General features: G+C 43.2%; 2 protein-coding genes across 9 annotated transcripts in view; both read right to left on the bottom strand.

Moving 5' to 3' along the window:
• The window catches only part of LOC146601909 (uncharacterized), a 7139-nt gene extending 7003 nt beyond the window's left edge, over positions 1-136 (bottom strand). The window contains exon 1 of the mRNA XM_085325878.1: positions 115-136. Within this exon, the coding sequence (XP_085182004.1) occupies positions 115-136 (22 nt within the window). The remainder of the gene's footprint in view (positions 1-114) is intronic.
• Positions 137-682: 546 nt separating this feature from the next.
• TMEM209 (transmembrane protein 209) lies at positions 683-16319 on the bottom strand. 8 transcript variants are annotated; one of them, XM_085299940.1, is made up of 16 exons: positions 15521-15587; positions 14164-14229; positions 13230-13369; positions 13060-13118; positions 12159-12290; positions 10943-11181; positions 10325-10529; positions 9680-9855; positions 8646-8717; positions 7443-7539; positions 5856-6041; positions 5323-5420; positions 3238-3352; positions 3040-3137; positions 2137-2210; positions 683-1545 (listed from the first exon to the last, which is right to left on the bottom strand). In XM_085299940.1, the coding sequence occupies exons 3-16, from the start codon at positions 13364-13366 to the stop codon at positions 1491-1493; spliced, it is 1743 nt and encodes a 580-aa protein (XP_085156066.1). In that variant the 5' UTR covers positions 13367-13369; positions 14164-14229; positions 15521-15587; the 3' UTR covers positions 683-1490. The 8 variants fall into 8 exon arrangements, with proteins under 8 accessions (XP_085156066.1, XP_085156051.1, XP_085156077.1 ...); XM_085299925.1 differs by lacking the exons at positions 14164-14229; positions 15521-15587 and adding an exon at positions 16095-16319; XM_085299951.1 differs by lacking the exons at positions 14164-14229; positions 15521-15587 and adding an exon at positions 16095-16319 and having other exon boundaries at positions 5856-5981.
• Positions 16320-16396: the final 77 nt, after the last annotated feature.

Here is a 16396-nt window from a genome sequence, read left to right as displayed (position 1 = left end):
GGCGCGGGCGCGCTCGAGGCAGCTGCCGGCGGGGCCGCAGTGGCACCAGAAGGTCCCTGCTGCTCGCGGAGGAGCCCCGAGGGAAAGGGCGCTGGCACCTCACCTTAACCTCACGGCTCACACACGCATCCTTCATCCACACCGACTTCTAACCCCCTTTCTGATTTGCCTGAACTTGCAGTGGATCTCCCCCTTAAAAAGCGAGTGTGCTCCCCCAAAAGCCAATTCCGCAGAAGGGGAGGGCGGCGCGCGCAGGCGTGGTGAGACACTCGCCCGGGCTGTGCCACAGCGCGGACGTCCCACCGCTGCCCGAGCTTTGAGACCGTCACTGCGATGGGAACCACAGCGTGGCCGGTGGCCCCAGAGCTTGACTCATTCCCGAGAAGCCGGAGGCTCTGGCCAGACGGCGGCCGCTCGCCCCCAGGGAAAAAAAAAAGAGGGGAAAAAAAAAAAGAGAGAGAAAAAAGCCATTTCTGGGTACACTCTGGCGAGGCAGCAGGAACTTCGGGATGTTCCCCTAAGTTCCTGGGATGAGCCCACGCAGGTGTATCCACTCTGGTTTCATGCAGGGATGCTGAAGCCACATGCCAGTCTGCAAGGCCCTGTAAGTAAGGAGCTGCTAGCAGAAAAGCTAACGTGAGAAATAAAATAAAATTTAAAAAATTAAAAAGCAAAGGCAGGGTAACCTTCTAGTTGTACTCTATTACCCACAACATCTTCTATCTCGTAAGATAGTCACAGTTGAATGGTATGGTTATTTTGTTTTGTTTTAAATCTATCTTATAAACACCTACTGAAACCAGCAAGTCAAAAAGTTTTCTCTTTCCCTTATGTCTGTAGTGGAGACACCTGAAGCATCCAGAGGTCACAAAATCCAATTATTCCAATGRGCAGGGATAAAAGACAACGTCCTTTCAGATCGCATGTAATTAAATTAACCAAAAATCAGTGTAAGCGCTAACTTGGCGCCTGTTATGCCCGTCTGGAATCTCTTGGATCTTGTGAATCCGGCAGCTGGCCGCGTTGCAGTAACTGTCTTCTCAAGGGACTCGCCAGCGAGCGGCTGGGCACCACTGCGGGAGAAATGTCCCAGCCGCGCTGTTGCATTCCACCCTCAAACGCGGCAAGCGCGGGTTCGTCGCTGAGCCCTGCAGTCAGCTAAGCTCTTTAGAGCGCTTGAAGAGTAAATGCAACAGAAATAGCAAGGGGGGTTAAATACGATTTGTTAAGGTGAGGAGCCAAATAGAAAAGACCTGCCTGGAGTTCCTGTTTAGATACATTTCATCAGTAAAAAACAATAAAACGTTTTAAAACGTATCCTCCCCAAAACTGTACAGAAATTACAAACATTTCTCCTCTGTCCATAAAGCAGAGTTTAAATTATCCCATTTCATAGTCCATRTTCAAGGCAACAAGTGAAACAACGCTGCTCCGTTCGTCTTGTCAGAGAAGCAGGATCGTTCTTCTGAGCTGCAGTCCTGCTAGAGATGTTACTCTCCAAACACCCCTAGAACGTTGACTCCTGATGCACCAAAATTCACTCGCCTGCAAAAACAGCATTATAACAATAAGACACAAGTAAATTAAAGCTCCTATTTAAAACAAATCTTCATTACAAGAAAAAGTGCCAATCCCACACATCAGCATTTTAACATTTATGTAGGTATCGTGTTTCACCTTGAATTAAATGCAGCTCTTTCAGAACAAAAAAGTCCGGACATTGCTCTTATGTCAGTGCAGCTTTCACTGTGCACTCGAAACTCCTCTTGTTATGCCAAAAACAAGAGATTACAGCACTATGGCAGTGTCTGTCTCCTGTTTATAAATAGCACAGTACTTCTAGCAAGAAGGTAGCAACCTGGTTGTCTGGCCAAGGCCACTATTCCACAGCATGGACTCCACAGGATTTTTCAGYCAGCACAAGACCAAAGAAAAGCACAAAACATTTCCTGCACGCTCATGCACACAAAACTGACATGATTTTGTAAAAAGGCTGCCATTACTTAAAATGAGAAGAGCATTTTAATTCCATCAGTATTGTCCTATGATAGCGACTTCAGTTACGGTATTTCGAAACAGAAAGCTCCTGCTCAGATCTTGTGCGCAGCGCAATGATACGKAACGTTTGACACTTACCCAAGCATCCCAGATTCTTTTGTCTTTATGATGTACAGAAACATAAGCAATGTATGGAACATGTTGTTTCTGCCCTGAATACCACAGGAAGAGAAAAAAACTTGGAAATGAAATCACTTGAAAATGCAAACAACCATACTAATATCTTAGAATGTCTTATTTAAAACAACCGTCATCTCCTGTCCTGATCCTAGGTGGAGCAGAACAATTTTTCCATCAAAACTTTTTGCAAGATACATATACTGCAGTGTGCGCCCTGCTGGCCTGTTAAATCATCTGAGATGAGAAAAAACTATAACAGAGACCTCGTGAAATGGTATTACAGCTTAAGACTGCTGGGTTTTTTGCCTCAATTCTTATCTTTCAATTAGGCAAACATCAGAGAAAGACCAAGCTTGTTTTCTAGATGGATTGTCACCCTCAAATATTTTAAAATGCTTTTTAAAAGAGCTCTTCTGAAATCAGAAAATCAAGTCGCAATTGGGGCTCAGTAATAAAATTAAAATGTACAGGAAAAGTCTAGCATTTTGATATTGAGATTAGATGTTTCCCTCCAAAAACTCTTACAGACAAGCATCAGTCTTGTTGGCATTGAGGAATAGCAACTCACCTCAGAGCTTACATAAATTAGGATTTTAGAATAAATGATCAGAAAATGAACAACAAGAGGAAGCTGCTGCCTGAGCACTGATGTACCTAAGTTAGGCACTGAAGCTATCATTCAGCAGCAGACTAAATACCCACACAATGGTCAAAGATCGTGGTATCATCTGCTTTCTGCACTGAGCCAGCCTACATATTCAATAGATGTGGCTAGTTCCAAAGGAAAAGGAAGAAAGAAAAAGAAATAAATCAGGTCTGCTCAAGGTTTCCTGACAGCAGAAAAAACTAACATGATCATACCTCGGGCAGATTGTAGACMTGGCGGTGGTAGATCAGCTCATAGTGGGGTGGATTGATGTTGCTTTGGTAGATGCAAAATACATTTTCATTTGTAATGTCTGTGAATTRAAGTTTTAAAATAAGATAGGGATTTTAAGAGCGCTGATGGGATTCAAGCAGTAAACAGCAGCTAAACAAGCAGTCCAAGAATGCCAATACCTGGTTTATCTGGTGTTTGAATGAAGTGTTGGGCAGTGAAGGTTTTGCCATCAGGGTATTTGGGGCTAGGGGGCAGTCTGGCATCGAGGTAAGTGCAGAATATGTGCATAAGGATCTGTGCAAACAAAAACAAATCTCATTTTAGTATCATTAAGAAGACTGACAGTACAGCAGCTTTCTTTCCATAATCTCAGACATTAGTTAGGGTATTTGAGAGTCTGTTGCTGCATCATGGACTTAATTAATCCCACHATGTTTAGAAGCCCAAGGCAGCTTAACACTTAGAGCACTGAATTCAATGGTCCAGGGCATGCCACAGACGTCAAGACAAGTTTATTCTTCCTGTAAATGAAACTTTCAGACACAACACGTTAAAAAGGTGCTGCATGTGAACCGAACTCCTGACATACAAGTAACTATCTCACAGAATTTGCAAAGTCACAGATCTGAATAGCTTATATAGGACAAACTACAAGATACCTGATTTTATGATAGTTTCTACGCTAGCTGCAAAGATTTGGCTTAGAGAGGCMGATCCGATCTAATGACAACTTTTCCAAACACTACATTTACCCAGCAAGTTTCTCCTCTCTTGTCAAAAATGGCAAAACAAAATCAATGGAAAAACTTGAACTGCTCATGAATCTTACCAGCTTTCAACATTTTGGAAGAAAGTCCTAGAACAAGTATCTTCTTAGCTAACAGCGAGAAAATTGCAGTACTGCATGTTGTGTTTTAACTCTTACAGTAGAGTTCTCAACATTTTTTGGGTGCAACGTGACCAAATTACTCTATAGTATGATACCTCCTGTGTTCAACATAGGATTTGTTTGGCAGACAGAAGAATTTCTATGGGCTAAATGCCCAAAGCCTCAAGAGGCCTAGTGGAAATTATTGCTTTAAGTTGCATGTAATGAGACTAACATTACTGTTAAAAACTCTTCATTTTGCACTTATTGTCTTAAGTTAATGCCAAAGCTTCGAGACAAGTGTTCAATATTAATTTCATCTGTTATATCAGAACTTCTTTCCCAGAATCTTTACAAGTTTAGTACATTGTCCAAYACTACCTCTCTTAGCTGGTTTTGTTAAAAGACAATGAATTCAGCGTGTGATGTTCTGTGTTATGGTCTTTAACACTTTCAAACTGCTCAGCTTGCTGTCTACCAAGATAGCCAGAGCTGCTTCCCAGCTTGTCAGTCCCAAATATTTAGTCATCTTCACAACTAGAAAATCAAATCTTATTTCAAGACAGATTTTGCTCAGCTTTAGCTTCCAGCAATTCAATCTTGTTGCATCTTTGTCAGTGAAGTTGTAAAACTTACATATGAATCTTCTTTCTTCTTCTCCCCAGTAACTGAACATCTATATAGTGAATAAAATCACCCGAACTCTCCTTTCAAATACAGAGTTCAACTGAAAAGTCACATGTGAAACTTGTTTTCCACTCCCTGGATTATCTTGTGGCCTTTCTTTTAACTATTTCAGTTGAATTTTCAAGTCACTGTATTCATTGAAGTGCTTTCTCCTGGCCTTTCACATTAATTGGCTATGCATGACTACAAGTCTGTACTCAAGTAAGATAATGTAATAATGCCTGTGGATTTCTCAAGAAATATTACTGAATTAAATAAACATCAAGACACGCCACTTAATCTGTTTGTTCTTCTAACCATTACAGCAAAGGAAAAACTTAAGGTTCATTTTGCATGAGAAATTATGAGGTTTGGTTAAAGCAGACTTGTTATTATTATTTTTTAAATAGGCTAAGAATATTGCTCTAACAAATCCCTACCTGTCAGGTTGCTCCCAAAACAGTTACCTGACTGACATCTCAGATGAGTCTAAATAAGAGGCTGGCTTAAGACTAAGACATGAAATCGCATTTTTGTGATCTGCACAATGTCCAATCCCATTKGCATTATTCCTTGCATAATTTCACCGACTACAATGGGATTATCAGGATAGTGAGGCAAACAGGATTTTGACCATGTTCCTCAAAAGACTTAATTGCTACCGCACACGAAAATCTATGCTGAAAGACACACTTTAGGAAGTTGTATTAAGCCTTCTTCAAAAACTTACAGCACAGTCAGTGGGCAAGTCAGCATCCCACTTACGGCCCTTGAAATCTCCTCCTCTGTTCCATCGGAATGAGCTCATGCATCCTCCCTGAGAAAGCTCTGAAAAAACAAAATTTATTCAGCTACTGGAGGTTGAAGGTACAAGAAGGACATATTTGACACTAGCTTCAAGAACACTGCATGTATTTTCAGTGCACAAAATAGGAAAAATTAAACTAATGAAGTGCTTATAAAGATGTAAGTTAGGGGAGTGGAGTTTACAAGGTAATTTTTATTGGTAATTAATGAAGGGATTAAATAGGACACTTCACACCCCAAACTGAGAGAAGAAATAAGAACTTCCATGCCAAGTCCCACATCATTACATTGGTATGAAAAAAGGAAGTTGGAAAAACTACCTCTGTTACTTGAAAAGCAACTCTTCTCCCTGCTGTGACCGTAGTTCAAACCTCTTAATTGACGGGGTATCTGACACCACCGACGCTTGACCCAGCTAACTGAAACGTTTTAAAGTCAGTATGGTTGACCACATACCTTTGATCCTTTCAACCAAATACTCCTGGTTCGGTGTAATATCCAAATACTGCACTATAGCGTTCAGAGTTGGCATGACCGGAGCTTTAACAAGCGCTGCTTGTTTCAGATTGCTGATGCTGGCTTCTGCATGCAAGAAGAGCCAGCACGTCATCTGCGCCCACGACAGAACTTTGAACATTCTCCCTTACAAGGCGTTAACAAATGCACTGTTACAAGGAGGAACTGTTTTTTTTTTTTTTTTTCTCACTATTTACTAAGGTAATTTACTAAGATAATTTACTAAGACTTATACAAAGTTAACATCTTATCCAATACCCCAAATGTTCGTTTCCAATCCCAGTGAAGTACTAGCTGTCTCCCTTAAACCACAGAACGTAAACGCTATGCAGCACTGTGCGGTCGCAGAAGACGACAGTCCCTTATCTGAAGGACTTGCATTCCATAAGAAAACAGAAACATATAGTGTGAAAAAGGGAAGAAGCAGCATCCATTTTAAAGAGCAGTAGGAGAGCAGCAAGGTGGAGATGAGGTCAGTAAGTGATCAGTTTTTCACAGGCACCACAACAGATGCAGATCTCGAGGACAGACTACAAACAGGCCAAAAAAAAGTAGGCTATGTTTAAATGAAGCATATCAAATCCTGCTCTTGATTGAGGAGGATATGCATGTGATAGGGCAAYGGAAGGAGTTCCTTCAGAGTTGCACTATGAAATTTTAGCTAGAATTCTAGCTCATCAAAATGCTTAAAAAAGGGGGGGGGGGACCCAAAACAGCAAAAACCAACTGCTCCCAGCCAAAAGATCTTTTCTTCTAATGCCCATAGCTCTCCAAAATCCACCTGAGATTATCCTCCCCAACTCCACTCAGTGCTACACCTAGAACTTAAATAATCTTTAATGCATCTTAATCTTAAAATGATCTTAGATCTTAAATGCAAATGATTAATACCCTGTGATAACAGAATTATTTTAAGTTAAAATAAATGAATAAATAAATACTTCCTAGGTCTACAGATTTATTATTATCACAGTCATAAGATGACTTCTCAGTTCTTAAACAGTATTTGTATACAATATATCACATCTAAGTTTTCATAAAACTTTTTGTGGCCTGTTTGCTTTCAGACAAGATAGCAGGTAACAATTTAAGGAAGTAACAGCAATAGGTTTTTCAGGAAGTAGCTGATTTTAAGAAAGTTTAGAAAGACACATACTAATGTAGACAGAGAGAGCTGACAGGCAACCACCCTTGCAATGTGTGATAGTTTTCTGACAGTTTAAGATACAAGGATGTTAATTTGAGCCTTTAACTCTCCAGGAATAAATTCAGAGGAAAAAAGAGGCTTAAGAATTTTATGCTACTGAAGCATCAGCATGCCTTTATCAGTATTTCCAGAAATCCTATGAAGAATCCTTCCAGTTTAGTAAAATGCATTACATGAAGCAAAGATCACACCAACACAAAGAGGAAATGGAGCAGTAATTCTTAGCAGATTTGTTTTCTATACTACCTATTCAGTGCCCTGCCTTGGGGTGGCCCGCTACCAACAACCACAGGGAACCCCCCAGTTATCTCTCATCATACCTCCAATCTGCATTTCTGGGTACCCCATTCTTCTCAGCTGACTGCTCACAGACTCAATCTCTTGTACAAGTGGCACTAAAATAGTCTCATTAATCCACTAGGAAAGAAAAATGCAAAAATTAAAAAGCTTAGAAGCAACAAGAATGTGACAAAAATGTTAGTTTACTCTCTAGTCATCATCACTGTTACAATCACAAGGGAGTTTAACAATAGAAACTTTGAAGTCAACCAAGGAGGAAAAGTAATTAAGAGCATCTATAAATACCCTCTAAAATGCCAAAAATTCAATATAAAGGACTTGGGAAAACATATCTCCAGAAAGCATTGATACTGATAAAGCTTTCCTGAACAATGAGAAAAGGGGTATTCTGAGGCACTGCACGTCATTCACAGCGGTAATTTAAACTTTCACGGGTCCACTCCCTCTCAAAACTGTTTCAGGAAATCAAGGGTCTAATAAACGCAGTATGTGATACTTGTATGTGACACGATTTGGGAACTGAAGCCAAGCTGCCTGTAGGTTTATGAACAGATGCTTAGGAATCTGGTACAGAACAGTCATAATCCCACATCTCATAGAAATCTTTTACTTTTCACTCGTCCCACTACTTAAAAGAACTACATACGTGATAGTTGCCGACTGAAGGGGTAATTCAAAGTTAGRCTTACAAATTATTTTGTCATAGCATGTGATGTGATTTCTTTGCCAAAGCAATTGCCTAAGACCAAAATTTTCTTTTTGTTTTTTTATTACGCTCCTCAAGGCTGTTGGAAAAAGTCAACGGGCTGGCATTTYCCATGCTTTATTTGAGTCCAGAAGGAGTTTGAAATACAGGACAAAAAAAAAAAATCAGAAATTTGGGTTATAGAAAGAAAAAACAAAGTCTTTTCACATCCACTGTGTGTTAAGATGCACTTGTCTTCATTCAAAGGTGGGTGAACTTTACAACTGGGAAGTTTTCAGAACAGAAAACACCTAAGTCAGCAAGTGCAGAAGTTCAGGTTGAAAATGTGTCTTAATACTTCTTTGTTATAAGCAGGTTGTTTTAGTCGCCTTGTCCAAGCCCACCCTAATCCTCAAATAGACTCAAATATGTAATTCTTTTCACTTCCTTAGGTATACATGGAGCACTGAGGTACTTTTTCATTCTGCTGTACCTATTCTAACAGCAAGAACAGGCAGTTTATAGGGACAGGACTTACACTTCTGAACCTAGCGGTCCAGGAATCCAKGTAATCAAGCTGTCGTCGATTCACAATCACCCTTGCCCAAACCTATGGAAAGAACATTATTACCTACATACAGCAACCTAACAAAATAGTGAAGAGTTTTTAGGGCCTAAGATGTTTTCTGACCGCAACCACAGCACATAATTCAAATTGCATTTGTTCCAGAACTCTAATCTAATGGCTGTATCATGTGAATTCTACAGTAGCTTACCATACTACTCTCCTACTCTCTTYTCACAGTACACTAAATCTCCCATGAGTCCAAATTCACAGTTTTGAGTTCCCTGCTCAGTTAGGATAAAATTAGTCCAAGTTGCAGGGTAGACTAAGTTAATGTACCAAATAAAGAAAACAGATCAAATTTAATTAAAAGCTACATTAATGATATTCTTTTGAATCAGACTTATTCCAGACACAAGTGTAAAGGAGAACATTTTACATACCTTCAACCTTCAACTATTTCACTACATTAGGTACAGGTCAGTTTCCAGTCAATTTTTATGTCACAAATTTATTTTATCCAGAGTACAAAATGGTAAAAAAAAAAAAGTTCTGCAAGTACCATTCCTGAGTTGAACTCAAAGTCTGTCTGTTCTCAGATTACAGAGTAATATTACACAACTTCAGATAAAATAATTCTGAASAGTTGGCCAAACCAACAGAAGTTTCCAGCTTTCCACCGTGGCCTACAGGGTGAGTATAGTTAATTACAAAGACCACAAAGCATGAAACCTGAAACTCTCTCAGGAGCCATTTTTCTACCTAAACACAGGTACCTTGTTCGCCAAGGAAGAAATCATTTTACAATTTTACAATTGTAAAATTTTACAGTCCGGAATTTGAAATGTATACCCCTTGTGGCAAAAAGTCTTACAAGCTGTATGAARATGGTTAAATGCTATAGGATTTCTCCCTTTCTAGCACTGTTCATGGAGTTCACATTTGGATGGAGCTACGTATTTAAGAGCCCTATTTTTCTCTCTTGGCTCCTCTGGTGCTGAGCTTACTTCTTCTGCAGCCTGTGGAGAGCTCAGATGAGCTTCGTCCTTGTGTGCTGATGGAGCCTGGGGCATGCAAGCCACCTGATACTGGTACTTTCTCAGCACCTGTGCTTGCTCTACTAAGGAACGGCTGTAGTTCCAAAAGGTTGGGCTGCTGGAAGGAGAGCTGGAACATGAACTTGCTGAAATGACATTGAACAGTCATAAAATTATCACCAAGTAATCACAGAAGCAACACTACAGGCAATAGGTCACTATATTAAGGCTTTGACAGGAGAGACATGCTCACGAATTATCATAAATACATACACCAAAATCTGTCTGCATAAACACTGATTTCATCTTTATATTAATRAGGCACTGTCCCTATCCCAGACAAAAACTGCCTGCAGGTAATTCACCACCTTTATCCAAAATACCTTCTCCACAAAATATCCCTCTCATCGAGGTGATAAAGYCCTTCATCTCATTATAGTCCACTATAGCCAACAAACGCTACAGATATTATTAGTATATCTACAATATACACTAGTACTTCAGCAGCTCTCTTTCTGTGCAGGAATCTTTTCCAACTTTTCTCATCCACTCTCAAATAAAACCAACATCCACTCCTTGCCAAACTTTTCAGGCTACATAAAGTTATTTATTTACCCAATTGAAGTCTATGCTGTTTCTCTTCTTCACTTCGAAGGTACTTTTGCAGTGACTTGMGGTCTGTGATTTCATCATCTTGACTCATACGGGAATTATACCGAATTGGTGAAAAGCGGTAACGAGATCTTAGCCCGGTGCTTTCCACTGGCCCAACACTTGAGGCATATGGTGAACCAGTAGGAGAAGAGCTGAAGCTGGAAARCTTTGGGAAACAAAAGCAAACAGTTGTGTCATATGAGCAAAATGAGAGTTCCATTTTGACTTTATAAACTAAATGAATAGATCGACTCAACATATGAATTTATTACTCTGCTGATTGCTGCTATAAAATATACTCTGGTTTTGGGGAAGGTTTTTGCTATTTTGTAGTTACATTCTAGTTTCTTATTTTTGCTTTGCTCTGAAACAAACTAGCTACTCTAAAACAAATAAATTAACACYAGGGAAAGAGGATGAATACTGACAAGACAAATTTCATCTGCTTTGCAAATAGAGCGAACACACACACACAGGACCCTCCACAGCCGGCTGCACATCTCCACTGGCTTACAGCACAACACAAGGACAGGATAAGCAAAGCCAAACCGTTCCCCTTGAAGCCACCTTGGTCATTACCTTACTGTAGCTGCTGTTTGGTGAATAGGTTAAAGCACTGCTATAAGAAGCACTGTTGCTTGACAGAGCCTGCAGCTGAGGGCTGTACCCTGAGATACAACCAGAAGTAAACTTTGGACTGGCCCTGAAGGGGCGGGATGGGCTGTAACTCAGCACAGTTTGACCCTGGACTCTAGGAGAAGGCGTAGAAGAAGGGACTTTCTTCGCTGCCAGCTCATGTGSTGGAATTATTTGTACCGCTGCAATAAGCAAAAAAAACACAATCAGCACCGTACATGCAGCAGCCCAGAACTCTCCTCCTCACTTTAAATACACAGCAAAACACACATACGCAACTCTCTTACCTTAAGGAAATTCTATGACACTAAAAAGATTATTCTAGTCTGACCCCTACAGGATTCAGCAGTTAACCCCAAAGACATAAAAATCAGAAAACTGAGACACATGATCAAATTCAATACAAATTCTACAATTTAAAATTTCAGTTAAATTCTACCAAGCCCCTTGCATAGCCTGAGGTAATTATTTAACTTATTGGTCAGCTACTCTACCTGCCTGCTTCATGTGTCTTTAGCACATCTAATGTCTCATTTATCTGTGCAAATACAGATATTACACTCTTCAGCTGTGGTGATATAACCCTACTCCTGTATCTGCCGCTCTTTCTCTGGAGTCAGCCTAGTAGTATGTAACACATTGTACTAGCATCTTGCTTTTGCTGTATTTGTCAAACTTTGCCCAAAGTTTTTCTATATTTTACAACATCACTTAGACGTTCAGAACTTTTCAGAGCAACTGCTCTCCAGTCTGTCATTTTCAGACTGCACACTAAGGTCTGTTTTCTCTTTCTAATTTGGCTCTCTTCAGTCAGTATGATGATAGTAGGATATCAAATTTAAATATAAACCTATACACTCTGCCTTGTTCTCAATCCCATTTATAGGTTACGAATTCCTCGTCCAGCTTCATAAAGTTTAAGHCTCTCTCACTGCCCTTTAACAGCCCACTCTCCTTTTTTGCTGTTTGTTTCCTCTCCAGTTCTCCCCTTAATTGCTCATCAATTTATCACTTTTATTTTGAATTTTAATATACTGCAGTTAGTTCATCTTACTGCTCTTGTCAGATGAGGTAACTGAGAACTCACTTCACTAAAGATTCATGGACTTGAGAAAGATACCATCTTTTAAAAAAAGTATTTATAATTTRTAACACCTACCTGCATTCTGCATCCCTAGAAGGATCTGCTGTCTACGAGTCATGACCAAGGTAGTTGGTGCCATTGTGTACTTGAAGTACATCCAAAAATCAAATAAGGCATTCAGACTGAACAGGGATACAAGCGCAAGCTCTAGAACAAACACAAAGGTTTTTATCATGCTAGGCAGCATAAACAGGAGTAACAGTAAATGATTTGAGAAAACAAGTTTATACACAAATCAAGAATAGTTTATTATTAGGGCTACCAATAACTGCTGGTCTGAGCACGGATGTAAGACAATTTCTCCTTTTTATGCAAGAACCATTAGAGACAAATTTCCTTTCTATATTGAAATTCATTTGTGTTGCTACAATATGTATTTGTAAAAGTGAAAGGTATTTTCCAGATAGGATACAAAGCACTGCAATGAAGTTTCATGYTATTTATCAAGTGTCTTCTGCCAAACCTTCTGTCACTCATTACCTGATATTGCTCTCACTCTTCTTCCTTTTCATCCTCTAATAGTATTAGATACAATTACTTTTGAGCCTACTCATTTGAAACCAAATTTGATTATTTGGAAATGTCCTGCAGCCCTACAATACAACACAGCACTATTATTTCAACTATTCCCCAAAGCCTTATTACACACATTAAACAAATTTAAGGTATGAAACCTGTTCTTCACACTCTTTAATGAGACATGCTTAAGACAGCTGCTAATCTCCTCTTACTTGTCACTAAAATGATGAAATTCCAACAGCACCAAAAGGGATAAAGGAAAACAAAATGAAGTTTGGTTATTAAAAAACAACAACAAAAAAACCCCAAACCTTAAAAATGCTTTCCCCAGCAAGAAAAATGAAGGCTGAAACCTTCCCTCCTCCCTAAAACTAATTTACATGCTGTGACAACTCACCAATATACCAGAGTGGCCAAAATGGGATGTTGTAATAGGAACTTATAAGTTTTCCAGTCCTAAAAAGGAAAAAGTTATCAATTTAACAGTAATTGGGTTCTATGAAATATTTAAGCATATACAAAACAGAACGCTTTACTTATTTGAGTCAGCTATAACAATACACATACATGTCAGTATATATCATCCCCCCAACAGACATATTAAGGAGGCCCCAGGCCCAGACCACTTTCCGCTCTTCAGCCTCCCTCCTAATCTTCATAGTCCTGTCAATGAGTGAAGCTGCAGAAATCTGTTCTGCCGCCATTGTCTGCAACAGGAAGCACACGGAGAAAGTTAAAGACTGAAAATTTATACACAGTTAAGAGTCTCACGCTGTACAAGACCTTTAAAAAAGTAAAAAAGCAAAAAGAAATTACATAAAAGGACTTCACATTTAGGTACTGAATCATGTGTAGTGTTACGAATGAGCTTCAGTGGTTTAAAAAAAACAAAAAAACAAAAAAACAACATTCCTCTTATAAACTCCATAAGCACTGTCACCTCTTTACAGCGAAAGAGTTTCCATTTTCTCCACTGAGGTACAGAGGACAGAAAAGAGAGCCAGATTCCAACAGCGTTTTTGAGAAATAACATTTTTCGGAATGCTGAGGCAACACTGCTTTCTCCAAGCAAGGAAAACAGACCAAGGAAACATCTTGCACAACCTGGCAGTTTTCCTACTGAAAACACCCACCTATCTCCTTCTGTCGGCTCAGGACAGCTCTATACCCTCCCCACACCCTCCCCCCTTTACACCACAAAATGCCGTATGTAACAGAAATAACACTTCCTACATATTCTATTCTTCTCATCACAAGAAACTACCATTTCCATCCCCTAGCCACCCACTTTAAAACTTCTCAGGTACTTCATCGCTGACTACAAACACAAACCACGAGCCTCCTAGTACAAATACTTTAACTGAAATAAGGTTATTCTCTATCTAGAAAAATTACACCACTCACACCCTACGACCATGCACAACCCTCCCCACACACACCACACTCTAGCACACACCACGCCACACACACAAACACACACGCGGGCGCGCTTGTCACCCACCGGCAGCCCGCCGCACTTCCAGGCCTCGCTGCCAGCCCCTGAGTTGGCAGCGACACCGCCGCTCCGCTCCGCTCCCGAGGGCGCCGCGGCCCAGGCCCTGGCCCTGGCCCTGGCCCAGGCTCCGCAGCCGCCCTCACCGCAGCCGCCCCAACGCCTGCGCCAACGATCGGTCGCGCGGACGTGACGTCACCGGAGGCAGCTCCGCGGGGGGCGGGGACGCTGTTGCCAGGGGGACGCCGTTGCCAGGGGGACGCTCGCGCAGCCGCCCCGGCCGCCCCCGGCCGTTGGCGCCCGCCCGACCCGGCCGCAAGCGGCGCCCGGCGCCATGGCGGCCCCGGTGCGGCGGCCGTGACGCCCCCCGCGCCCTGCCGCCCGCCTTGGCCGCCACCGGCCCTGCCCACAGCCGGCCGCACTCTTCCCCTGCCCGGCTCCCACTACGGCCGCGTGCGGGCACACCCCCCGGCTGCCCCACGCCACAGCCTGGCCAAACGTGTTGCTCCTGCCCGCAAACCTCGCCACAAGGAGCAGGGAGGAATCAAAGCACCGCGGGCCGCAGAAAAGGAGCACAACGAGTTACAGCAGACCGCTCTGTGAGCGCGGGCCAACGGACAACCTCAGCTGCTCCAAATTCCTTCCTGCCTTTGCCTCAGTTCCCAAGCACCAACCTGAAAGCAAGAAAGCCTAGAAAAGCAGATTAACTACAAGCCTAGACCDCACAGTTATCGATAAACACAGCATCTAACGCTTGGCCCACTCTGTCACCTCTTTATGGTCAAACAGCATCTGTTTTCCCCACTCTGGGGCAGAGCACAGAGACAGGTTCCGACTTCGCTTTTGAAAAATAACATTCGCCCGTGCACAGCCTGGCAGCTTTCCTACTGAAAACACCCACCCACCTCCTTCTCCAGACCCTCCACACACCCTCCCACCTTCACGCCACAAAATGCCGTACACAACAGCAATAACACTGGCCACTTTCTCTGCTCCTCCCATCAACACAGGAAACTACCATGCCTCACCCCGGCCACAGGCTTCAAAACCTTTCAGGTACTTCATTACTGAATACAAACGTAAAATACTTACCTCAGAAAACACGCGGTTTAACTGAAATAACAGGATTTCACATGCACAGGCCGCCCCACCGCCCACCACCCTAGACCCTTCCCCACACGCACCCCACTCCAGCACACACCACGACACACACGGACACTTGTCACCTGCCAGCAGCCCGCCGCACTTCCAGGCCTCGCTGACAGGCCTGAGCGCGCACAGCCCGGCTCCCCCCGCAGCCAAACCCCGCCGGCCTCAAGCAGACTCGGCCCCGCAACGAGCAGGCGCCCCGGGAGGGCGGCGACACCGCCGCTCCGCTCCCGAGGGCGCCGCGGCCCGCGCCTCGCCCGCCGCCTCAACGCCTGCGCCTGCGCCAACGATCGGTCGCGCGGACGTGACGTCACCGGAGGCAGTTCAGCGGGGGGCGGGGCGGCAACGCCGTTGCTGAGGAGATGCCGTTAACGGCGGGGGAGGGGGAGACGACTCCGCTTTTGAAAAATAACGTTCGCCCGTGCACAATGTGGCCGCTTTTCCACTGAAAACACCCACCCGCCTCCTTCTCCAGACCCTCCGCACCCTCCCACCTTCACACCACAAAATGCCGTACACAACAGCAATAACACTGGCCACTTTCTCCGCTCCTCCCATCAACACAAGAAACTACCATGCTTTTCCCTAACCACGCGCTTCAAAACCTGTCACGTACTTCATCGCTGAATACAAACATACAATACTTACCTCAGAAAACACGCGGTTTAACTGAAATAACAGGATTTCACATGCACAGCCCTCTCCAAACTCCCACCACCCTAGAGCACTCCCAACACCCCACTCTAGCACGCAACACATTCCCCCCCCCCACACACACAGACGCTTTTCACCTGCCAGCAGCCCGCCGCACTGCCAGTTCTGGCTGAGCGCGCACAGCCCGGCTCCCCTCGCAGCCAAACCCCGCCGGCCTCAAGCAGACTCGGCCCCGCAACGAGCAGGCGCCCCGGGAGGGCGGCGACACCGCCGCTCCGCTCCCGAGGGCGCCGCGGCCCACGCTCCGCCCGCCGCCCTCACCGCAGCCGCCTCATCCCAGCCGCCTCAACGTCTGCGCCTGCGCCAACGATCGGTCGCGCGGACGTGACGTCACCGGAGGCAGCTCCGCGGGGGGCGGGGACGCCGTTGCCAGGGGGAC

The sequence above is a fragment of the Rhea americana genome, unplaced genomic scaffold, assembly GCF_003343005.1.
Source record: "Rhea americana isolate MKP2758 unplaced genomic scaffold, rheAme1 scaffold_1, whole genome shotgun sequence".
NCBI lineage: Eukaryota > Metazoa > Chordata > Aves > Rheiformes > Rheidae > Rhea > Rhea americana.
Note: the sequence above shows the minus strand (reverse complement) of the source record. Positions and strands in the feature narration are given on the sequence as shown.